This window comes from Geospiza fortis, unplaced genomic scaffold (assembly GCF_000277835.1).
Source record: "Geospiza fortis unplaced genomic scaffold, GeoFor_1.0 scaffold121, whole genome shotgun sequence".
Classification (NCBI taxonomy): Eukaryota; Metazoa; Chordata; class Aves; order Passeriformes; family Thraupidae; genus Geospiza; species Geospiza fortis.
Genome location: NW_005054346.1, coordinates 277,726 through 304,360, shown reverse-complemented (window position 1 = coordinate 304,360; position 26,635 = coordinate 277,726). Strand labels below are relative to the sequence as shown.

The following is a 26,635-nucleotide window of genomic DNA, read 5'->3' as shown; positions in this document are numbered from 1 at the left end:
TCAGTCTTCCTGCTTCACAGACTAGTGGAGAACAAAAAGAAAATAAAATTTTGTTTTTCATTTCAAGTTTCCTAATAGGCATTTCATCAAATGGGATCCTTTCAACTCCTTTCTGGCGTGGAAGATGTATAAAATGAATACATTTGTCATGTTTGCATGGTTTTGGAAGAACTTCTGCAAACAAGTGTCTTTCAGGATGGAAAACAAGGGAAAGTCAATGATTTGTTGGAATATTTGTTAGAGCTGTGGGAGCAGGTGAACAGAATTTATATAAGCCGCTCCAAGCAATTGAGCTATAAAAACTATAGGCCTCTAGACCACTTTACTCATTTCAAATCTTGCCCTTATCTTTGAGGATTTTATTTATTTCACTATGGGGAAATGAAAATTATTATTAATGTGATAACACGATTCTCATTCAATCTAAGGGATTTTTTTGTCTTTCTTACTGTTGCAAAAAGTTCTTATATATATAAATCATATACAGAATTAAATTGTCATAGAAAATAATAAATCATATTTTTAACCACCTTAAGAGCACTTGTTGCTACATAATGTCCTGAACTCATAAAGGCCCCCATTTCCTGTGCAGACACTCATATAAAAAAAACATATAAAGTAAATAATATGTGATACCAAGCTTCAAATGGTAAAGACAGTGTCCCTGTCTTCCTATCTTTCCATTTTATTTATTGTGTTCATCTAGTATCAAGATTAATCTAGATGCAGATAAGAGTCTGCCAATGGTCCGTAAAGAGCCCACTTCAAAGGGAACTCCATTCTTCCAGCAATGCAATGCAAACAGTAATAAATGATTAATTATAAGGAAAACAAGTTATCCAATGCCCCAAAGTCATGTCATACAAATGGGCACTTGGGAGAGGCAGCCCATCGGTTGTTAGTGCTGACTGTTGGTCCAGTGTGGTATAATTTCCAGAATCATTTAAGAATTGATAATATCAATCCAGATCCTTACACTATGGCCAGCAAACCCTGAGTGCCTGTATGACTGTACATGGCCAACAATAACCCATCCCATCTTGCATTCCTAGGTAAGAAAGAGCCAGAAAGATGCTGTGGTTTAAATGAGACCTGCCTCTGAAAGTTTATCAAATGCCAGACATAATTAAGTGGTCCCAGTAAGACCAATGTAAAGCTGGCAGCTACTGTACAGTTGTTTTTATGTTGAAGTTTTATACAGTAGGAAATTTATAGCTAAGAAATGTGAGACCATAGGCACGATATTCCAGAGTCTTCCCCAGGAACTCTCTTTTGCCATTTGTCTTGAAAATTAAACAGTTTATATCTAGAAAGGCCACCTGGCTTTCAATCTCAGGACCTACCTGGAAGTTTTGATAACTCACAGGTCATCATAGCTTAAGGCAATAATAATGCAGAACAACAAATTCCTTTCATAACTTTGTTCCTGTAAAATTCTGATATGCTTAATAAATACTAGAAATTCTTACATAAAGTAACTATGCCTATATGTTTGATTATTTTCTCTTTTCTTTTCTTTTCTTTTCTTTTCTTTTCTTTTCTTTTCTTTTCTTTTCTTTTCTTTTCTTTTCTTTCTCTGTGATGTGATAAATATTACTGGAAGAAAAAACAAATGATAACTCTTGAGCCAGATTTCTCACTGAAAAAATCCTTGAGTCCCTAAATTTCTGTTTAAGATTATACTGCTGTTCCTATAATTCTACCATGTCCATTTTTTAGTATTTAACTATGAAGCAATGGGTTTCTTACATCTAGGATTTCTGTGGTGATAAGATTTTGAAGCGTATCTTGATGTATAAATTACTGATCAAAAATATTTGCTGGTAGTATGCACAAGTACATTCCCTGCAAAAGCCCCCAGTAATTACTCTACAGAGTGCAGGAAAAGAAAACATAAGAAAAGCTAAAGGCTCACTCATTTGAGCTGCTTTGAGATATATCAGACCAAGGTAGGATTTTATTCCTGACTCCTGCTTTACATGGGTGTTTGGTTCCTGAAGTTATGAGGATTCCAAATGAGTTCTGTGCATCTGGATAAGGATTTGTGCACTGCAGGAAATATGCTAGGCCAGGTGTAGTGAATTCATTCCCAGCAGACACAGCATGCTGCAGTTTAATCCCTTGTCACCAATGGGCCAATGTTTACATTGCTTAAGTGCTAATATGCTAATTCCAACTTCTGGTATCAAGAGGTTAATATGATGCCTCTGCTTTTGTAATTATTGCTTAAGACTGACTGGCACATTAATGGAAAATTGATGAAACTCTTTAGGAATTGTAACACCCTCTGGAAAAAAATATACAATTCATTCCTAAAGTAAATCTGATAAGCAAATAATTTAAGTCATTTGTCAAAATCAAAAGCAATTGGCAACTCCAAAATAAATATTGCTTTTCTTTCCAGCTACAAAGTTAGACACTAAATGAATTTTAATAAAAATCCAATGCTTGTAATGGAGAGGGGATTGCATCATTTCCTTTTGACGGGGTGTTTCAGAACACATTTTTCTCTGATGTAAAGATAAAATCATAAGATCTTTTCATCCCAGCTTCCAGAATAGGTGTGAAACTAGTGACCCTACTAACACTGCTGATGTTTGACATTTTCAATGCAGCTTTATTTATATGTTTTGATGTTAGCAATGGTGTCCATTGTATTGAAAGACTAACAGTAAGTGGAAGGATCAGACAATGAAAGTACATCTGTTCCTCACTTTCTTTACTGGCACCATTTCACTGTTTGGCTCTCTGATTTCCACAGAGAGAGATTTGGAAACTGTTCCTCCTTTACGATTTCACATGCCTTTAGGGGAATCTCTTACCCAAATCATGCTGCTCTGAAACAAGCCTCCTGCAGATAAAAATCCATAGAAATTACTGTTTATCTTGCTGAGTTACATGCATCAGGCTTCCCCCAACAGAAGCATTAGCTATGTGCAGCAGCACCACGCAGTTGCTATATGAGTGCTTCCTCGTGTAAATCAGATTTGGTGTCAGATTGGGGCTATAAAAGGCACATTTGAAAGTGTGCCGGTGATAGTGATGAAAATGTCTCTTCTGGCTCACTCCAAGCACACAGACAGGTTACTCAAAAGTCCCTCCCATTCCAGAAGTGTTGGGAGGGGCACTTGTGCAGAGAGGGAGGTCATGAGCAAATCTGGTCTAAACATCCTTGTTCCTGCTTTTAGACCTCACTGTTCTGTCCATATCATTCTCCTGGAGTATATTTTCAAGAATATTGATCTCATCTCGCACAGAGGTGATTATGTGCCTCCAGAAAGAACCTAGAAGTGAACCAGGATATGGAAATGAAGCAGGGAGCTAATTGTCTGAGCAGAAATGTATCCATAAATGATGATGTTAGGGCTGATGGAAGATGTTGTATTTCCTTCAATCATTGTAATATAGTCCCGTATTTCTAAATCCTATTTTGTGTCAAACTAGGTTTTTATTTTCTGTCTTAATGGAAATATTTCAAAATTATAACATACTGTAATATGAACAGGACCTCAAAGAACAAGAGTGTTTTCTTAGATGCTGAAAATTCAGCTCAGAAGTCAAGATCCCAAATTCTGTAAAGCACTTCAAATATTCCTGTGTTTTGACTCCCTAATCTCCATGTCACATCCATTTCTCCATCTCATATGACAGTAAAAGCAGCAGTGCCAGTTATTTCCTGTCAAGCTAACATTAACTGTTATAATGTCAAATGCATTGTACTGAAGGCAAAAAATCACCTCTGTCCCACTTCCTATCCTTCAAAGGAGCATGGGACAATGACAGGAGCGTGCACTGCCAGGACTGCTAAGATAAATCATTTTGAAAAAAACAAACCTCAGCCATGGTGTCATTGTGGTGTTTCTATTAATAGCAGTGAAATGCTTCACTGCCAGTGAGCTCCTAGATATAGTAAGTCAGGTATTTCCCCATAAAAATCTGTTTCTAATTATACAGCTTGCAGAAAAATAATTGGACATAAAGGACCCAGAATAAAGCAGAAGCAGTTATAATCTGCAAGATCAATAATTAATAATCCTTTTGAAAGTAATACCTGTATGTTTACATCTCAGATAAAACATATATAACAGCATCTAGTAATATTACATATATTCCTCATACACAGTGGTTCCAGTTTATTCCAGGTGATACCAGAACTACAGTGTTTTCTTCCAGTACTGCCATTACTGTAATGACTAAAAGCCATATGGTTTTGTCATATATATTCCACAGTAAGGGATTTTTAAAAAATATTTACTTTGTTTTGATTAGCACTTCTGAGTAATAACACAAACTTTTTTCTTCTTTAATTACTCATGCAGTTCTATCCCTTATCATAAAGATCATGCAAAATAAAGAACCACATTGCCCTTCCAGCAAATTTTTGAGGTTTTCGTGGTGGGTGTGGGGGCTTTATGTGGCTTTCAGAAGTAGAAATATATATAATCAGTGTGTAAATACCCCAAAGACTCTGTTCCAAGACTTTATCATAAACTGCCAGATGCTGGCAGTTAAAAGAAAAAAAATATATGTATTATGAAATTGACAGCTATGAAAGATACTTCCTGAAGCATAGCCACAGTATAATGTATTTGTTCCACGTTCAAGTGTTCTTTGAAGATGAATTTTATTGTCCATAGGCTTGCTGCAGATAGCTGCATTATAGCTGTTCATACCTGACAAATTTATTTCCAGGTTTATTTCTTGTCTTAAGCCTGATTGAGCTGTAGAAACTCTGCTGTAGCTGCAGTCATGGAAACCTATGGGGTTTCTATGGCCTGGCCATTGGTTTGACCTCCAGAAAGATTTGACAGACAGTTTGGTCCTTGTTTTGAAAATAGGCAACACTCATGTCCCTCTCTACAGTCAACTCCTCATTGTTCAGACATTTGGGTAAAACCTGTATTTAATAATAAACCATTTCAGGGTAAGGCCTGATATTTCTGCTACATAGTGTTCTGCTTGGCTCCCAGAAATGGCCAGCCAGTGGAACCAGTGACATGGGACTGATGACTCACACTGGCCATCTATGCCTCTCATCACAGTGCATTTGGAGCATAAATGTGGGCTAAAAAATAGCTCACCTCTGGCTCCACTTGGCAGTAGGAGAAACAGCCACAGTGGGTGAAAGTGTGAACACACAGGGCTAGTCTGTGATATGCATTTGTCTGTAAGGAACATGCTCTTTCCAGCTAGAGAAGTTCTGTTTCCAACATTGACATGGGTCTTAACAGGGAAAAAAAGAAGCCCCAGCGTACTGTTTGCTCATGTGGGAACAGCTGCCCCCTAAAAGAGGTGACCTTTTTCTTCTCTAAGATTATATTCTTTTTTACTTTAATTAGTATGTGGCACAACAACAGATCCTAAGAGTTTCTGCAGGGATTTCTAAAAGGGAGCAACTGACCAAGATGAAGCAACCCACAAACAAAAGTTCTGATGCAGTTCAGGGCTCAGTGTAGATCCCGTCGAGTGTTTTTCCTCTCAGATGACCTAATCCAGGATCTCAAATATAAAGATATCCAGGAAAACAGAGACAAGAAAAAATAGCTCCTAAGTTTTTAAATGTGTGGACAACTGCCCTAGGCGAACAATAACAAGGCCAGAAAACAACTGATGGAAACCTATCACGTTCTTAGACAATTACTAAAAATCAAAAAGTTGTAAGTTCTGAAATATCTTCATTTTTCATATATTTAAAATAATAGAATTTGAATATCATTTTTAAATTGCTGATCTCTTCTGTAGAGTTTTTAGAAAAACTGTATATCCTAGATTTTTTTTCAAATTTGGAAAATACAGACGTCTGAATCAAATTGTATCACAATGATATTTTCAGTTAGGTACAAGAATTTCAAATAATCTACATTGCTACTCTTGATGCCTGTAGATGCAGACATAATATCATCTTACACATTTGTGAAGTAGAAGAGATAATTCGTCTATCACAACATGGAATTTCCTGAGGTATTGTGTAGAAATCATATACTCCACACTGTTCAGTAAGCTGCTTCTGTGAGCCTTCCCATGGAATAAAAAAAGATGTACTAAATTTATTACATATTTTTAAATTAATATCCATAGAATCCCACCAATTCCCCTTTTGCCCTCTTAAAATCCTATGAGACATTTGCATAAAGATGATTTTCAATATTGTTTAGCAACCAGAGCTCTCACCAAAGCTGCTGGGGCTTAGGTTGGTTAGGGTTATGCTGAGAGCATTAAGTCGGCATTTTTGCATTCACATGTATTCATTCCACAGGAAACAAATGGTTCTCTTACTAAATATGTGTTGTGACAACAGGAGCAGTGTGTCCTTGTCAACAGCTGCATGATAAAACAGAGACATCTACTGGTTAAAATACAAAATAGGAAAAATGTCAAAATTTGTGCAGAACATTAGGCAAAGCCTTGTCAGACTGCCCTCCTTTGCTTCCCAGTACAGCTGACTAAAATACTCAAACTCCACTGGTGCATTCTCGTTAAAGGCAACAGTAAACCTCCCTTTGATTTCATGAGAAAAAGCCAGACCCTGTAACACTGATTGACCCTAATTCTAATAGACTATAAGCATAACAGACATTTATTTGTGACAGAAAAAAACTAGTCTTCTGTGGAGCAGGGAATAGTCAGCCCTTCTTCTGTCCAAGTCACAGTTTGGGAAAAACAGACAGTCCTTGAACACTCTGTTCAGCACCTGCCTGAGGAATTTGTGCTAAAAGCAGAGTCTGAATTACAGCTCTAAACTGGAATGTTCCTGTAATTTACAGGCATTTTCTCATATACTGTCCTCTTAGTCTGAGCTCACAGCAGCATGAGCAGTACCTTTTAATGGTATTTTAATAATGGATAATATATTTCGTGAATCAGTTCTGTCTTCAATTACAATTTGACCTTCCTAAATGTGATATGAGGACATTTACATATTTTTTGAAGAGCACTGGTACTCTGTGTATGTGTTGCAGCATACATTATACCTTAATAAGTGTTTGAAACTGCAGCATTACAGATGAAGTTTCAAAAGTAATCCTGGAGTGACAGCTAGCATAAGGAAATGACACCTAAGATATGCAGACCTTTAACTACTGTATTGTAAAAAAGACAGCAGGCTGGATTCCTTTCCCTAACAATTTCTCTTATTCTGCAAGTTTGGGAAATACTGGCCTAACCTTTACATAAAACCATAGATTAATATAGATATTTTATATAGAACCGTCGTTCTGCAATTTATATAGAAATTGACATGAAGCCAAGATAGAAAAATTATTTTTAAAGTGTGAATAAAGGATTTTGGGCCTGTCATAATTTCAAATAAGTCTGATAGATAATATCAGCCTTCAGGAAGACCATACCTACATATTGTGTCATATGGCTAAAAACCAGTCTTATTCAATGGTAAAAAGATGGTAAAATGAGAATAGTTCAAACAAAATCTTAATTTTTTTTCAGCAAATTAGACTCAAGCATACAGTCCTGGTTAATAACCTTAGGTCCCAAGTGAAAGCAGATTCCATTAAAACTAAATGACAAATGGAAACAGTGAGAACCAAGTAATTTGATTTCCAGTTTCCATGTTTTAAAAGTCAGTTACATCCAGCTTTTTGCTTTTAGTTGAATGTTAATATCAAAATAGATAGTGTCAGAATAAATCTGTATATCAGGTGTGCTGATTTCCCCCATTAAATCCATTCAACAGCCTATGCAAAAACTCCTCACAGCTAAACAATTGGGGTTTGATTTTTCATTACTCCTGCTTGTTTATCTCCAGCGTGATTTGCTAGGTGTTAGAAATAACTTACTAAATGACAAGCAGAAAAAGATATATCTCACCTCTGGTGAGATTCCTGCCTCCTTCAACGGTGTTTTTTCCAAGAAACAAATATTATTCTAGAGCTATCTTTATTTTTCCAGACTTATCTTTTTAGACTGCATCATTTGCATACCTTCATGTAAGTAACATGGCAGAAAAAAGGGGTTTAGGGTGAATGTGGGCGCAGCGCATCAGCACCGGGCCGCGTTCAGCACCGGGCCGGGGACAGCTCCCGGCGCCACCGCCTGCTCCAGCCCCGCTCCCTCGGCCTCCGATAGCCCAGCTGCTGCTGGAGACCACCTCTCTCCTCGGGTCTGGAGGCTGCACTGTGTTGCTGTGGAGTTCTGTCGGGTTTTGTTTGTTTGGGTTTGTTTTTTTTTTGTTGTTGTTTTTTTTGTTTTTTGTTTTTTTTTTTTTAATGAAATTCCTGTAATGAAGCCAATGTTTTTGTGAGTGAAGTAGCGCAGAACAGATCTTGCATATGGCTTGCTATGCAAAAGGATTGGAAACTGCAAGCTTCTTGTCATGACTTCGAAGCAAATTTTGGAGAGTCTAGTACATTCATCTAAGTGATAATACACAGCTTTCACTACCCAAAAATTAGGCAGCTACAGCAAAACACAACCTCAATATGAGAAATACGTCAAAGGTTTAGAAACCTTCTGAACAAGGGCAGGCAGGAGCTTTAACAAAGACATCTTGTTCATTTTGATAAATGTAGGTGACTTTTCTTTCACACATAAGCAAATGATTCCATTTAGAAATAATACTTAGGAGGCCAAAAAGCTATATATAAATAAAGCCTTTAAGATGACTCTTTAAGTTAACTTTTTGTGATCATCTGTAAGGCAGTTAAATCTCTCACATTGTTATAGAGCAAAGAAAGCATTAGCTAGATAAACTTTTTATTTTCACTGTAAACTACCATACATTAAATTATTTAATTGATTAAACTAGACACTATAATTTCAAGCAGGTACTAGCTCTATTTCTGTCAATATATGACAGTCAAATTCATGGGCTTATCCAATTTCATAGTGAAAAAAACAGTAATTCACCTGTATTTAGTCTGGATCTGCCATTTCTTCTACATTAATTCCTAGGGGACAGTTTGCTATTTATCATGAAATAATTGATTTCATGTCTCCAGCTGAAATAGCTTTTTGCTGTTGAACAACAGCAAAAAAATATTAGAGCTGACTTGATATGGATCTTAATATGTTTAAAAAAATAATTCCTATTAGCTCTGTGCTGATTCAGTATTCAAGGTTGTCTCCTTGAATGTCTCCTTGATGCTAAATTAAATACATTTGTCTCTTCCCAAACTATGAAGACTGTCTTCATCTGTGACTACTTAAGGTCCCCATCTTTGCCAGTCCAACAGATGCCCTCAGTATTAACCTCAGCTTTTGCCTCTAAGGAATCACAGCAGGGCTGTGCTAAAGATCAAGCTGATAGTCCCATTTGCAATCCATTTCTTATTGCTTGTGCATATTGCAATTTCTCTGGTCTCCAACATCACTTTTTGGTTGCAATATTTAGTAAATACATCCTGCAAATGTTTGCAGTGTTGTACTTAGTTTTCTACTGCGTACCTAATGTGCCCCTAGTGTTTTAAGAGACGTGAGTGGCTCCTGTGTTCAGATTCACAGAGACTCAGTCCATTCCCAGGGTTCCCATTTGCCATATTACCCACAGAGCTGCCTTATAGAAAACCACCTCGATACTCAGCCATAATCAAATTCTCAAACCCAAACTAAATTTTTATGCTGAAAATCTTGGTGGTACAAACCCCAAGGCCACCCTTCCCTAAAGCAATAATCAAGTCATTAAGTAAATGCAGTTAGCTCACTCCAGAATGCAGGAGGGGTGTATTCTGTTACTGTTATCTTAATAGCATAAATACAATAAACAGTAATCTACCTGCAACAGTTTGCAGGACAGATGCATTTTATTACTGTTACTTTAAACCGGAAGGATGCTTGCTAATCTCAAAGAACAAAACATCCTTTCCTACACAGGTTTATTCCCTCAGAGATACTAGGTCTTCTAAGGCAAATATTCATCTATGGAACGGAAAGATCAGCACAAAGTGGTGGAAAGGCTCTGTGAAAAAAATGGAATTTATACAGTGCTCTCAAGCAGGAAGTATATCAGCTACAGAGAATGGCTTTATGACTGAACTTCTGAAGTGAAGGTTTTGCCAAGACAGAAGCAGTTTCTCTAGTGTAGTAGACCTACCTTAGCCTGTTTCAAAACACCTTGCTTGACTACAGCTCTGCTTGGAGAAGTTGGAATTAACCAGTGGTAAAATCTGAACTGTTATCATGCCTTCCACAAGAATTACCATGATTATGATCCTGCTGATGTTATCATCACTGGTCTGCCATGCACACTGGAACTGGCAGGCAGCAAACTCCTACCTGCCTTAAACCTCCTCAGACAGAGACTTGAAGGATGCCCTATTACAGAAACAAAGGTGGTCCCACATGTTGGCTCCCAGTCTGGGTGAGCTTGATGGGACAGCACATCCCTGGGCATATGCCACTCCTTAGGTGAAGTCACCACTGAACTTCATAGAATCATGAATAAACATCTAGCAGCACTTGAGTTCACTATCTTCATAGAAACTTGTCTGTAAAGCTAAAGTGGAGACAGAGCTTTTTCATCTACTGATGAACTAGTAGATAATTCTCATATCTAAAAACATGATGAGTGTTTATGGAGCTAGTAATGGAATCCTTAGTGAAAATCTCCTAAATGAGTATTTCTAAACCAAGCTTCTTAAGTGAACGTCATCCCAGTGCAAAGAGACCAAGAGAAAAGACTGCATCACTTAGACACTAGATAAACACAACACTGAGAGTTTAACCTTTATATATGTAGTTAATGTGAGGCTTAATTAATATCCCTGAAAGAGCAATGAAGAACAGTCAAATCAAGTCCTTAAAAATATTGATAATAATACTAATCTAGGAGAAAGGGGAAAATGAAAAGTCCGAATTCTAAATAATGTCATCAATGATGGAGATGGAGAGCAGCAGAGAGAAGCTGTTCAGTGATCACACAGGCTGTCAGAGTTATAATGAGATGTGCTCCTGAAAGGGCAACAGTGATAGAGCTGTAAGCTGCACTAAATTTATGCTATTCTGTTAAATTATTCCCCTCTCTTATGTTCCAAAAATTAAACTTTTAGTAACTGGAAATTAATTTTTCCATCGCTTAAAACAAGGAGCATTTGCAAACATATACTTAGATAATTCTCAGTGCTGCAGGACTACTGAGATTGCTTAGATTTGGCATGCTTAAGGTTTGCCATAGCTCCATTGTGTTCTAGTTTGGCGTAAATCCAAGTAGGATTCATTTCTATTTGTCTCCTTTTTTATGTCCCATGGCCAAGGACATATGTTAAAAAAGAGCATTAGCCAGTAAAGGACTGTAGCAAAATGTTATGCCTTTTGTTGAACTTTTTCAAATTTGGAAAATACAGAAGAGGTCTGTTGAAACCTTAGAGTCAAAATAATTTTAAGTCTGTCAGACTGTTCATGACGTGATCTATGGCACACTCATACATGGGAATGCAGAATTACAGGTGTGAGCTGAGCACAGTCCCCCCTGCAAAACAGCATGAGATAGAACTGTGGGTCAGAAGCAGGAGGTGATGCTTGTAACTGGGAAGTCCAAGGGACACAAAGGGAGAACATGGAGTGACCGGGGAGCGAGATGTTGTATCATGACCTTCTTCTCATCCTTTGCATCACAGAAGAATATTTTAATGGCCCCTTCTCCTAAATGTCTACAGACTGATGTCCTGATTCCTCATGTGGTAATAGTTATAGTTGCAAGCTGACTCCACTTGTAGTGTTGTCTTTCCTTCTCCAATGTGCCTCTCATTTGGATAGTCCCAGATGTCAAGAACAGAATGCACACATATTTAGACTGATGTACAAGACAGCACTCTTACTGAGCAAGACTTTTTGTCCATTCAGTTGCAAACTCAATATCACAATCTGAAGACACCTGACAGTAAAGGATGCTGCTGAAGTAAACTAATTTCTATAAACTTCTCATCAAACCTCCCAAAATGTCTTCCACTGTCATGGGCTTACTCCCTCAGAAAAATGAAAACATCCCTTATCTAACCTTCTGCTCGTGCCAGTGTGGCTGTGAGTCTCTGGATTGTCTGGCCAGAGCTGAGAGCTCTGTGCTACAAGCTAAGGACACTTGTATCGATGCAAGGCGATCCCCAGCCAGGGAATGACGTGCTCTGACTCCATGATTCAGAAGACTGAACAACTGCTTTATTAAGCTATACTATATAACATACTATACTAATACTATAACTATAAAACATTACTCAAGAAAAACCCATGACCCTTACCAGACAGTCAGGACCCAGCTTTGACCTAATTGGTCAATCAATCCAAACAACCATCATCAGTGGCCAATTAACAAAGCCCTTTCATTAAACAATCTCCATAACACATTCCACATGTGCCAAACAACAGGCACAGCAAATAGAGATGAGAATTGTCTTCTCTTCTCTCTCTGAGCTTTCTCACTGCTTTCCCCAGGAAAAATCCTGGGAGAGAAAATTATGTCTCTCTCTGTTCAAAGAGTATGTGAATACTACAGACTTCCATGCAGGATCCAGCATGACCTGCAGGCTGCAGCACTTGGTAGCTGTCAGGTTGATCTGAATAACCTAGATCAACTCCAGATACCTATCTGCTCAAATGTAGACACCTCTTTCCCAAGAGCAGATGCTTCTGAGAATATATAGTTAAGTATCCAAGAAAGCTGATACAGTTCTCCAGAAGCCTTTCAAGAGCTGAACAACAGTAATTTTTGCTGAGATTTTCTAAAGGCAGAGTTAAAGATACTGCCAGGATATATCTTATGTGAAGACAATATCATACATTTCAATGCAGAAGGGGAAGAACATGTGACAGCCTGATAATTTTCAGTGTATGTGGAGGCTAGGAATCTCAAAAGTATGAGACTATACTGCTGTCTATTATTTAAATGGTCTAGTTCCTACCCTAGATCCCACCCTGGGAAAAAAATACTAAGGAAACGCTATTGCTAATACAGTCGTAGTGGATTGCAGACTGAAACCTATATTAATCAAACATACTGTACTGGCTGATCAGTTGGGCTCAAAGGAAATTCCCCTCAGCAGCTATATTTTAATGTGCCCCTGATGCATACTTTTTCTCTGCTGCACATAAAAATTACACTGGCTTGTCAGTTATAGCAGAAGCCTTTTCACATATCATATAATTTCACATATTGTATCAGTTGTTGCAGAATAGCAAGGCACAATTTGAAGGCTATTCTATTTCACCTTTATTTTCTGCCTCCATTGCACGCTCATTTTATGCAGAATTCCTAACACTGCTGGCAGCAAAAAGCAATGAGGGGGTGCACAGGGAAAAAAAGCCATTTTTAGTGTCAATTTAATACTGGGAAACAACTAAATTTTCAGGAGATTACTACCAGTCCTTGCACCCAAAAAGTAAAATAACAGCATCTGGCAGAGGCTGTTAAGACTGCATCATTAACTCAAGGAATGTTTTCCTATTCATTGCATCAACAGATTCAAATGCCTCATATCCAGCCCATAGGAAAAAAACCTCTAAATCTGTCCATTCTTTTAGAAAAAATTGTCATTGAAAAGGAAATATTTTTAAAGATTAAGAAGATCTGGATTTTTATGTGCTTTTGTAGTACCATAGCTAAATGACATAACCTGCCAGAATCTGTCATTTCACACAGTGTATTCTGAAATTCAGGTTAAAAATATTATGTCAAGATGGTCATAGATTAATGACTTGGAGTGTGCAAATTTTCCAGGCATTTCAGTCCAGGACACGGTTTAAAAATACTACGTAATAAACAGGAAGTTCTGCTGGGAAAGATTCAGTCAGTGGTACTTTCTTTACTTTTCTGTATCAGCATAAGCAGCCTAGCAGTTTGCTACAGGTCTTTCTTATAAATTCTGTGCTTCTCTTAATACAATCTGTGTCTGTTCTATGAGAATTTACCAGCATAGTAATATCCGCAAAGTATTCTTTATGTAGACTTAGGATAGGGAGTTCTTTTTTTCTTCTTCTTTTTCTCATAGCTGCTCTTGTTCTTCCAAGTTTTCCCCTGGCATTTTTTTGCCTAATGAGTTGTGAAATCTAATCAATTGCAATAATTAAAACATACTGTGTGTGGAATGATGCACTGCTTTAATTACACAACAAAGTCCCAAACAAATAAAAGCTTGAGATTCTTACATTAGAAGAAACTAAACTACTTTACTTTGCTGTAAATTTTTTCACTAAGAACAGACTCATGCTTACAGATTATATGTATAAATCACTTAAGGTTCCGGGCTTGCTGTACTGCATATTTTATTAAAAGAGCTGGGGGAGTTCAGGCTTGTGTTAGCAGCACATGAAGGAATGGCTGGAACAAACAAATAGATGCTTGTTTTCAATAAAACACCCCAAATACATGGAGTTTTAGCAATGTCACATAGTGCAAGAGGGGGTGCTATTCACTAATTCACTTCTTTTCTAGGATCTTTTGTATGCTGGTAGACATTTAGGCATAAAATAAGCGTCTTATGGCAGACTGAAATGCCAGTGGTTCCTAATTAAAATCAGTTTGATGACAGTTGGGCAGATACATTCTTTTTTTTTTTTTTTAAGAAGAATGCATGTCAAGTAATTTGGTCCTGGTATTATACAGATTTTCCAATCCTGTTATTTGCATTCTGATTCTGGCCCCAATGAGGCTTCATCAGCTTGACAGAAACTGCAAGCTCAACTATTTAGACCTGTGCCTTGCTCATTTGTTCTGTAAATTCAGAAAGTATTATTATGTTATTGAGTATTTTAGAGAAGTCAAGCCTGCATTAGCTGTTTCACAGTCATTTAGGTGAAGTGGATAACCCAGTACACCTTATTCAAGTTTCCAACTTTAATACAGAAATCTGATACAGGCACCTTCCACAGTTTGAAAGGTGGTTATTGCTCTCTTATAGTGTTGTCTTTAGTCTGCCTCAGTCCTAGCTACAAATTTCATTAATCAGCCCTGCCTACATATGCACTGTTATTGCCCTCATTCTTTACTCAGACTGGCTTCTTTTGCTGATGTTGGTAGCAGAAGGTTTAAAGGAATGTATAGCCTTTCTAAATAGGATGGATTAACCTAAGGATGTGTTCTGAATTGGCTGTACAAAGGATGAAGACAGAAGGTCCATAACTCATTTGGCAGAAGGAATGAATGGATCTTATTTCTCCAATAAAAATAGTTAGGGAAAAGAAAAAAAAAAAGAAAGGACAGAAGCAGCACTGGTAGAGAAAAATTCAAATAAATATGTTTTACTACTTTAGAATATGAAAGGTGATACCTGCATACCTGTTCTGTACTATTAGTAGCTGAAGAAGGCCAAAGATAGTACATAAGTACAACATTATGCCAAATACCCACCACACCATGAGCAATTTCTCTTTGTGCTTAGAGAACTGAATATCCACTTGGTAGCCCATAGATGAAACAAGTTTATTGCTATTTTTCTCAAAGCTACAGTGAGGTGGCCTTTCTATCTCTAGAGCCTCTGTCACCACTGTGACCAGTCTCTCTGCATACACTCTTCACTTATGCCTTCTTCTTAGCTTCATTTCACTCTTCTTGGGTGTTCCAGCAATTTTGTCAGACCTAATGCATCCTTGAAACATCACCAAATGGATTTAACAGTTCCATTTCTGAGAAATGAAGGTAAATGCTTTTGTGAATGAGCTTAAACTGATCTTTAAAATAGAAAACAATTTATTTCAGTATTTCTAATAAAAACCTGGATTTAATTAGGACTTCCAATGAAAATAATATCTTTTTTCCAAGTGTTATAATAATTTTTATATCATTTTAACACTTTATCACTGTCTTAAAGTTGCTGATATTCCTTAGAGTGTAAATAAATAAACTTTCTGGTAAAGCTGTGAGGTTCTCTGATATTAATTTTATTTTTCTCATAATATTGGTTCTGTAAAAGAAAATGAGGAGCTATTCCAGGCAGAGTGGAAGGCTGTGAGGTACAGAGATGTCTGAACTTTATCAAAATGTCTTTTTTCCATTCTAGGGCAATTTTTACAGAACCAGGTCTGCAGGAGACAGGTGGGGGGGAAAAGGATTGTAGCAGGACTGATTGAGAGGGCTTTAAACTAGGCTTGAAGGGGGAAGAGAATAGGACCAGGCTGGCTAGAGATGAGCCTGGGGGGAGCATGCTGGTGCTGGGAGTGAAATGAGCAGCCCACCTGAAGTGCATGTACGTGTCTGAACACAGCTTGGGGAGCAAACAGGAGGAGCTGGGAGCCATCGAGCAGCAGGAGAGCTATGGTGTAGTTGGCACCAGGGGAACACTCAGGTGAGTGGAGAGTGGCAGTGGATGGTTATAAGCCCTTCAGAAGGAACAGGTGAGGAAGGAGAGGTGTGGGGGGGTCTGTACATTAGGGAGTGTTTCAACTGTGTAGAGCTCAAGAGCAGATGATTGGAGGTTGGCCAACGTGACTCATATCTACATGAGGGGTCAGAAGAATGGTCCAGGAAACTACAGGCCTCTCAGCTGACCTCCATTCTGGGGAAGGTTATGGGACAGATTATCTTAAGTGCAATCACACACCATGAACAGGACAACCAGAGGATCAGGCTCAGCCACAACGGGTTTAGGAAAGGCAGGTCCTGTCTGACCAACCTGATCTGTTTTTATGACCAGAAGACCTGCCTACGGGATGAGGGAAAGGCTGTGGATGTTGTCTACCTTCAGTAAAACCTTTGATACTGTCTCCCACAGCATTGTCCAAAACTGGCAGCCCACAGCTTGGATAGGTGCACTCTTCACTGGGTTCAGGACTGGCTGGATGCTGGGTCCAGGGAATGGTGGTGAAAGGTGCTGCATCCAGCTGGCATTTGGTTTCTAGTGGGGTTTCCCAAGGCCTCAATACTATTTTTGTCTATGATCTGGATGAGGGGACTGAGTGCAGCCTCAGTAAGTTTGCAGAAAACACAATGTTGGGCAGGAGTGTTGATCTGCTGGAGGGCAGGAAGGCTCTGCAAAGGGGATATGAACAGACTGAATCAATGGGCCAAGACCAGCTGTATGAAGTTCAACAAGACAAAATTCTGGGTCCTGCACTTTGGTCACAACAACCTCATGTAGTGCTACAGACTTGGGAAAGAGCGTTTGGAAAGTTGTCCAGTGGAAAAAACCTGGGAGTGTTACTCACCAGCAGGCTGGACATGAGCCAGCAGTGTGCCCTGGTGGCCAAGACCACGAACAGCATCCTAGCTTGTATCAGGAATAGTGTGGCCAGCAGGTCCAGGGCAGCAATCATTGCCCTCTATCTGGCACTTGTGAGGCCACACCTTAAGTCCTGTGTTCAGTTCTGGGTCCCTTGCTACAAGAAAGACTTTGAGGAGCTGGAGTGTGTCCAGAGAAGGGCAACAAAGCTGGTGGAGGGTCTGGAGCACAGAGCTGCTCACAAGTGTTATGAGCAGCTGAGGGAGGTGAAATTGTTTAGCCTGGAAAAAAGGAGGCTCAGGAGAGACTTTATCACTCTCTACAACTGAAAGGAGGCTGTATCCATGTGGAGGAGAGCCTGTTCTCCCAGGCAACCAGTGGCAGGATGAAAGGATATGGCCTCAAGCTGTGCCAGGGAAGGTTCAGGTTGAACATCAGGAAGGAGTTCTTCACTCAAAGGCTTGTCAGGAATTTGAATGGCTGCCTAAGGAGCCAGCAGGTCTTCAAGCATTCAAGAAAGTGGTGTGGCACTTAGTGCCGTGGTTTAGTTGTCGTGGTGGTTCTCAGTCAACATTGGACTTGAGGGTCTTGGAGATCTCTTTCGACACTAATGTTTCTATGATTCTGTCATTCTGTCATTCTAAGACTCTGTGAAAGTGAGTAACGAAATATATTATAAAACCTATCTCCTTAGAAAGCAAAACTTTATTTCTTGGAAGCCTTTGTCTGCTCACACATTTTAATAATTATGAGAAACTCAGTTCACCTTCATACTACTTACTTTTTAAAATCTTGCTCTCAACCTAATTCAGGACCAATACCTTCAATTCTTGGAGCATCTGAAATTTGTCCAGACATGAATGCTTGGCTCTAATCACAGTTCTGCTGTCTCTGAGGCCTGCCTTTTGCAGCTTTCCCAAAACCCTCTGATTTTGTGGATTCCCACATTCCCCCTCTCAGTTCACCTAAAAAAGGACTAGTCTCCTGAATAGTGCTTCGTGTTTATTCTTAATTTTTTCTTGACTTTTCAGCTCATAAATGTATGCCTGTCTAGGGAAGTGTGTGCTATGTAGTACTAAATTACCATCTTACACATGGTATTCCCCAATCAATTCTCCACACTATGTAAAGTTTTACATAATTACAATTAATGCAGAAAATTAAAAATGTTCTGCACATTAGCAGGGATGATATATCTTTCACTTGGTGACTTGCACTAATAAACATCACTTCCTATTGTAATTTAAAAATGGTAAGACTAGTCATGGCCTGCTTTCTGAAATGAATTGGCTTACTGCAGGCAGTAAAGCAATCAGGTTTTGACCATGTCCAAGATGAGTCTAACGTCTTCTCTGTGCAAAATGCAAAACAATAAAACAAAATAATGAATACAGCAGCGAAAACAGTTTCCACCATTCTGTGTTTATTTGACACACGTGTATTTGAAAGGATTTATTCAAACCCTGACAAGCACGCTTGTATCAGTCTAACCAAAACTTTTTTATTTTGTTTTACAGATTTTGGCCATTGTGTCCATTCTGTTCATCGTCCTGTCCACTATTGCTTTGTCTCTTAACACACTGCCAGAACTTCAAGAAATAGACGAATTTGGGCAGCCAAATGACAACCCTCAGCTAGCACACGTTGAAGCTGTGTGTATTGCTTGGTTTACCATGGAGTACCTTTTGCGTTTTCTGTCGTCACCAAATAAGTGGAAGTTCTTCAAAGGCCCATTAAATGTCATTGACTTACTGGCTATCTTGCCGTACTATGTCACCATTTTCCTCACAGAGTCCAATAAAAGTGTCCTGCAGTTCCAAAACGTCAGACGTGTGGTTCAGATATTTCGAATTATGAGGATCCTAAGGATTCTTAAGCTCGCCAGACATTCAACGGGCCTTCAGTCTTTAGGCTTTACACTCAGGCGGAGTTACAATGAATTGGGCTTGTTGATATTATTTTTAGCCATGGGAATAATGATATTTTCGAGTCTTGTATTCTTTGCTGAAAAGGATGAGGATGCTACAAAATTTACAAGTATTCCTGCATCATTCTGGTGGGCAACAATCACTATGACTACAGTAGGATATGGTGACATTTATCCCAAGACCTTATTAGGTAAAATAGTTGGAGGACTTTGCTGTATTGCTGGAGTGCTGGTCATAGCCCTGCCTATACCAATTATTGTGAACAATTTCTCAGAGTTTTATAAGGAGCAGAAAAGACAGGAGAAGGCAATTAAGAGGAGAGAAGCACTTGAGCGAGCTAAAAGAAATGGCAGTATTGTCTCCATGAATCTAAAAGATGCCTTTGCTCGCAGTATGGAAATGATAGATGTAGCAGTAGATTCAGGAAAGCTTGGAGAACCACTCAGCCCAAAGGAGACACCTGATAACAGCCACCTGTCCCCAAGCCGGTGGAAATGGGCCAGAAGGACAATGTCTGAAACAAGCTCAAACAAATCTTACGAGAACAAGTACCAAGAAGTTAGTCAACAAGACTCCCATGAGCAATTAAACAATGCTGCAGCATCCTCCAGCCCACAGCACCTCAGTGCCCAAAAACTGGAGATGCTGTACAATGAAATTACCAAAACCCAGTCTCAGCCTAATCTTAATGCTGGTTACCAAGACCAGTCAGCAAAGCCACCCAGTTATGAAGAAGAAATAGAAATGGAGGAAGTTATAGGTCAGAGAGACCCGTTGCCAGTGGGGCCTGCAGACATTGTAATGGACATGAGAAGCACATCCAGTATCGACAGTTTTGCCAGCTGTGCAACTGACTTCATGGAAACAGAGAGATCTCCACTCTCTCTGTTTCCTGGCTCTCACTTGCAAATGAGATTTCCAACTGATGCTGTTAACCTGGAAGAAAACCAAAGAGCAAGAAGTTCTCAGTTTATACCATTTGCAAAAGACAGAGGATTTTCTCCAACTGATGTCACCTTTGACTATAATCCAATCAACAGAGCTGGTATCAGTGATGGCAGTGGGTCCCAAACTGTTTCACATGGTCATTTTCATTTTGACACTGCCATGGAAAGCCCCAAAAGCTCCCTGAAAGGTAGCAACCCATTAAAATCTAGATCCCTTAAAGTTAATTTTAAAGACAATAGAGGTGGCGCTCCACAAACTCCACCAAGCACCGCAAGGCCACTGCCAGTGACAGCAGGAGCAGACTTCACACAGGCCACCCCTCAGCACATCAGCACCATTCTCCTAGAAGAAAATTCCCCCCAGGGTGAACGACCTGTACTTGGTGCTGATGCACCTGCACTTTGTCAGGGACCTGCTAAAAAATCATCTCCTCTCTTTCCCAAACAAAAAATTTTCACTTTCCCTTCAAAAGAGAGGAGGAGCTTCACTGAAATAGACACTGGAGAAGAAGAAGAGTTTATGGAGTTACACAGTATGAAACACGAGAAAAAACAGGATATCAAGACAAATTGCTGTGGGGATAAACACAGTGATGGCAACAATTTACCAGGGGAGCCACCGGTCAGCTCTTCACCCAAAAGCATGAGCCACAACTGTACTCAAGACATTTACCATGCTGTGGGTGAGGTAAAGCCAGACACTAACCAAGAAGGTCATAAAATGGAAAACCATTTATTTGCTCCAGAAATTCATTCAAGTCCTGGAGAAACTGGTTATTGTCCCACTCGTGAAACTAGCATGTGACTAGTTACAGAAGCAATAAAAATATCTTTTCTTAAAACACAGTTAGTAATGCCTATGAACTAAAACATGGAAAGCCTCAACAAAAGTGCATAAAATGTTATTTTTGCATGGCATGAAGAGTTGTTTAGTTTAAATACTGTTTAATTAAAAAAAAAAGACTGCTTTTGTAACAAACTGAAAAAAAACAGGGAAAAAATTACTCAAGAACGGTGAATACAATAAAGAGAGCTTTACTAGGAGCCAGTGGTCTGCAACATCTGACATTTTTGATCCTTTCACTTATGATTGTAGACAGGTTTTGAACTCTTTAAACTTTTTTTTCCCTCAGTTACAATGAATTTTAGAATTTGCACATGAAAGGATGAAATGTCAATGCATGCATTCATAAGGATGTGAAACAAGGTGCTTTGAGCTTGCAAAATGCATATACTTGTAAATAGTTTGGGGTTGGGGGGAAAGCTACTATTAACAAGGATTTATGGAAAAAGCATTTCCTGGGACACAGGTACTTCCTTCACAGCATGCTGCCTGGAGGTTTTGTACAGACTTATGTTGCAAAATTGCAACTTCTACTTAAAGCATCTCACGTATCTTGCTTTCTGTTAAAAAGCTCATGAGTATGTCTGTTAATTAAGAACTACAGTATTTTAGTTTATCTGTGCTATAAATCATGATGGTTTTTTTTTTTACTTGCAGAACTTCAGTTATTGCATTTGTCAGTTTAATTAATGATCCTGTGAGGGAAAGCAAAGATTTAATGACCAGAACTTGAAGCATTCGATATTTTTATAGAAAATTGCCAACACTTCATAATTGAGAAAAAAATGTTCCATTTTAAAATTAAAAAATCATAGTTATTTCTGTGGCAATAAACAGTGCCAAATGGCTATTCAGATATATCCAAAAGTTTTCAACCTCATAGATTATAACTTGGTATTAAAAAAAATATTTCCCACACTTTTAGTTTTCCTTTAATTTAACACTATTTGCTTCTACATGATCTTCAACCTTTTACCTTTTGTTCTCCATGCAGTGCACATACTTCAGTAATGGCAATGTTGTTGAAGCTGTTAAGCTGTAAAGATATAAGAGACAAAGTTTGTAGGGGAAAATGATACCTTTTGTTGTCATAAATCATATAGCTGGAGAAGAAAAGGCTTCACCACATGTGATTTGCCTCAGGTCTTCCATACCCCAAAGCTTGTTTGTGTTTTTCAGTTCAATCATTTGGACTGACAGAAGATATCACTTGACTCACCAACTTTGCCTGAACCCATCCTTCCATAGTTGTTCTGAAATGGAGTACAGGATTTCCACTTTACTTAAATAAAGGAAAATGTCATTCCACTGACAACTACCAAAGCATCTTTCATTTCTCTAATTTCTCCAGCTTTGTAAAAGAAAGATGCTGAACCAAAGCCTTCATTACAAAGTACCCATCTAACTGCTGTCTCAAAAAAGCTATTTTTATTTTATCAAGAATCCATAGCTTCTTATGATATAAAATGTTTTTTTAAAGCTTCTAGAGTGCTTTAATTCCCTAAATGATAAAAAGTTTATTCAGTTCATGAATTCTAATCATAAGCAAATGTAAGCAGTTACACAGACATGCCCTAGAAAATGTTCCCTTTTGTTTTGTTTGGAGTTTTTTGTGGGGGTTTTTTAGAGTTTTTCGATTATTTTTTTTTTTGGTAAGGAAGACAGACCAATCAATGCATGGTTTGGAACAGCAGGCTTCTACTTACCATAGGTTTGTAGGTTAATTTTTACTTGAGTCTTTTTCTGTCACTTGAATATGTAACAACCAGGCACCTAACGCATGTAGTGTAAAGGAGCAACCATTTTTATTACAACGTAGCCCTTTGCTTAAATGGCTGGGCCAAGGCCACAGACCTCGCTCAAGCCTGGCACATAGAAAAGAGGCAAGTTTGAAGAGCCCCAAAAAATTGATCCTGATGGCTGGGCCAAACAGTGAGCACAGCACAATCATTTAGATGGGTTTTTTTTAAAAAAAAGTTTTCTATATTTCCATCAGTTTTCTTATTTCTGTAACAAGATAATATTGAAATGTCTCTTCAGCCTCTTTAAATACCTGAGAATACAATGTCTTTTTTTTTTTCAAACAATGTCTGGTCATTAATTCTGAAAATAAAAATGATTCTTTTTTGTCTTTAATATCAGCTCATTTCAACTTGTTGCTGCATTCAGTTTTATGTATTTATATTGTATTCTGCATAACACTTTTCAATCATGTTGTGTCTCACTGTCTCCAAAATTAGCTCTTTAATATTTTATAGTCATTACTCTTCTACATTTATTTTTTAGTTTCTAGATATTTTAAATTACTAAAACTAAATGCCAGTCAATTTTTATATGCCTGAAGTGTTGGTTTGTATTTTCTATGTGCAGTTTTATGGAATCACATGGGCCTGTTTGATCTGCCTTTTCATCCTAGTGAACTACTGAAGTCCAGATTAAGACCAAATGGGACCTGGTCCCATGCTCTGGATCCACAGAAAATTCCCATTCAAGACAACGATGTTGTTCTGGCAAGACTGAGGTCTGTCACGTTCCTTCTGTGTGCTTTTTCTCCCAGGTGACCCTTACACTTTGGAAAAACCCCTTAGACCTTTGACACTTGATGGAAAGGGAGGAGTCCAGCCATAGGGAACCTACTGCAGGAACAGAGATTTCATTCCTAAAGCTCTCCTGAGCTAAAGTTCATGCAAACCTGATTCCGGCCCATTACAATCACTACAAATTTAAAAGGACTAAAGTCAAGGCCTCGATTCTTGTGCAAATGATTTTCCCCTGAAACAAATGGGAGTCTGGTGGAAAAAGGGCTGGCTGAAATCTAAATGAGAAAAACAATAGTCTCTCCCTCTTGATGAAATTCAACAGGAGCTTTAATTATATAATCAGATGAAAAACCAGGCCCTTATTTGCTGCTGTATTTTAAATATTTTCAGAGAAGCACATTTATTTTGAAAGAAATGCAATTCACTTTATTAACAGATGCTTTATTTTTTGAAATACTGGAAGCAAAATGATTAAGCTTTAGAAGTGCTTTTGGTATAATTTTATTATCTACTTTTGTCTATGCTGAAAACTATTTCCAGAAGCACAGGTTTAGAAATGTGGTTTTTCCAGTCTTGACTGCATATACAGGATCCACCTCTGAATACCAAGCTTGTATAATTCCTGATTAAAACATCTTTTTGAGCAGTTGTAGGACAGGATCTAGCTTTCTATCCAGTACAGCAGGTGTAAGTGCAGGCCAGGATCAATTCATTCATCATGGGTTGAGATGCAGCAAATTATGCAAAATTACAGAAGTATATTTTTCTGGTTTTCTAAAACTTTGAAGCCATTTCAGACTTATTACCCATTCACCACAATAAGGGGAGAATGTGTCTGAGTTCTGGAGTCACTCTCTAATGCCAGCTGTGCAATTTCAAAAGAACTTAAGGAGTCTTAGGAAGAAGTGACTGCTTTGTGTACCTGAAAGGGATCTGACTCCTCACATCACTGGAAAATGAAGAATGTTCAGGGAGATAGCTTTGCAATTGATCTATTTTTTGTATTTTTTACTAACTGCAGAATGGTGAATCAAAGTTTTAATTCCTTTTCAATGATGAAACCAAATGCAGATATTTAAAAAAGTATTCACAGAGTAATTAGAAGAGTTTTTGAGTAATAATCACATTAATCCAAGTCTGGGTGGGGGGTAGAGGGTAGGGGGGAATACTATATCGCACAAACTGCAAAGGAAGTTCCTACAGGAAAGCTGTTTACAGGGGAAGTATGTCATGTAAAGAATGTAACAAGGTGTAGGAAGTTTTTGCACTACCGAATTTATATAAAATACACTTTTTTAAATGAAAACACAAAAGGCCTTTTAATGCTACATTGTATAGACTATAGAAGCCTCTGTGCTAATGCAGCAATCTAATGCACTGTGTCCTCACTTCACAATTGGTCTCAAAATTCAAACATTAGTGATGCTTGAGAGGTGATATCTGATCTAACACTAGAGCAACGGACATGAAGAGCCTTTTAGCACACTATTATGTAACCCAAAATGTGTACAGACAATTGTATTTTTGCCTATAACGCTCATAAATCTAAATGACAATTGGCTTCCATGAGTCATTTCCTAACAGGTGATACTGGGCAATGTATTTGTATTCCTTGAAAAACAATGAGTTCTTTTAAAAGTAGACCTCTTCCCCTACATGTTGACTGAGCTTCTGTTTCCTTCAAGGTTTACCTTCAATGTATTCATGAACTGCTTCAACCTCATCTCTAAACCGCAGTCCAGTAAAAAAGACAGTTGTTTTCTTTACTCTCTATTGCAGACAGACTGGCAAAAATGTCCAGGGTTTAACGGATTGGCTTTTTGATTCAAATAATTTTTAATAACTTGTACAGAAAATATATATTTTGATCATAAAAACATATATTAGAAGCAAAATACTGCAACAAATATGCCTTTTTTTTCCCAAGTAGCCAGCACAGATCAAGCAAGAAATGCAAACACAACAAAGGGGGAAAGAAGGGCAGAAAACTGTAAGTAAACAAGGCATGTTTTAGTGTACTATATAAAAAAAAGAGATGTAATAAAACACATGTAAAAGAATCCTTGTTCACACTAAGTGAGGTAAAAATGCCAGTAGCAAAAGATTCAATTCCACTCCTCCATTGTAATTTTAACCTAGAACCAGCAGGTTCAGTGATGCCATTACCCACCCACCTGCCACATGAATATCTGATCTTTAATCATTTTTCAGAAGACTTTCCTGAAAAATAAGATATCACGTGTTGGTATCTTTATTGATCTTTGGATCTCTTCCCATTTCCTCCCCAATATCAATCTTCTCTTCTTCTTGGGAGTGGTCAGAAGGCAGCCCACCCAACAAGATGACAGGAGTGTCTTGTTTGTCAGGAAAGTGTTTTGGTAGAGTGGTGCAAATGGACAGATGCTGCATTTGAACCAAGGTACAAGAACTGAGTGATTCTTCTCCCTGTTTTCTTGTTGCAAAGTGCTCTGAATTCTCCAGTGTCCCCACAGTGTACCCATCCTTCACATAGGAGCTTTCAGTGTTCTTGCAAGAACTTTTTTAAAAGCAGTTGATAGGTGAATGCTATTAAGAGAGCCATCTGTCTAAGTGTGAATATTTGTCTTTTGTCCAACCTAGTTTTATTAGTGGTGCTCAGCTTTAACTCCAGCTGAAATGCTTTTTAAAACAGATCAGGTGTTCTGGGAACCAAACTCTTTGCAGGTCCTCTGTCAGTTTTCTTAACAAAGGAAGGTTAGGTAACTTGCAGGTAAAAATGAAAGAAAAAATTTTGTTTGCATTGCATGATGGTTTCTTGTTCAGTGATCATACACCATGGGACATCTGCAGGTGGAGTAATGTACTTGTCTTTGTATTTATTTTGTTCCAGGTTTAAACAGTATTTTTTTTTAAATGCTGAGTTATGACCTCTAGGAAATATTACCTTTTAGTAAAATGGAGATTTCTTCCAAAACACCAGTGATAACTTTCTAATTCTATATTATTATTTATTGGTATTTAGTTTTCTTTTATGAGGCCTAACGCAGATCCTGATGAATACCACTGTGGAACAAGGAAGTAGCACACAAATATTACTGCTCTTTTTACTTAAAAGTAACTTAAAACCATGGTATTAGCTAACATTTAATCCAAAAAAGATGATTATCCTAATTATACCTATCAACTAAACAGAATGGCGACCTGTCGTTACCTTAGACATGGACTGTAGTACTGTGCTTATCATAAATCATGAATCTAAGAGCAGTCTGTGTAATTAATTTCATTAGGATAATTTTTTAAC

At 38.1% G+C, this 26,635-nt stretch overlaps 1 protein-coding gene across 1 annotated transcript in view; it reads left to right on the top strand.

The window, feature by feature from the left end:
• KCNB2 (potassium voltage-gated channel subfamily B member 2) overlaps positions 1 to 21,217 on the top strand; it is a 164,615-nt gene extending 143,398 nt beyond the window's left edge. The window contains exon 2 of the mRNA XM_005423023.2: positions 18,614 to 21,217. Coding sequence (XP_005423080.1) covers positions 18,614 to 20,776 — 2,163 coding nt within the window. The 3' untranslated portion in view covers positions 20,777 to 21,217. The remainder of the gene's footprint in view (positions 1 to 18,613) is intronic.
• The last annotated feature ends 5,418 nt before the right edge of the window (positions 21,218 to 26,635 follow it).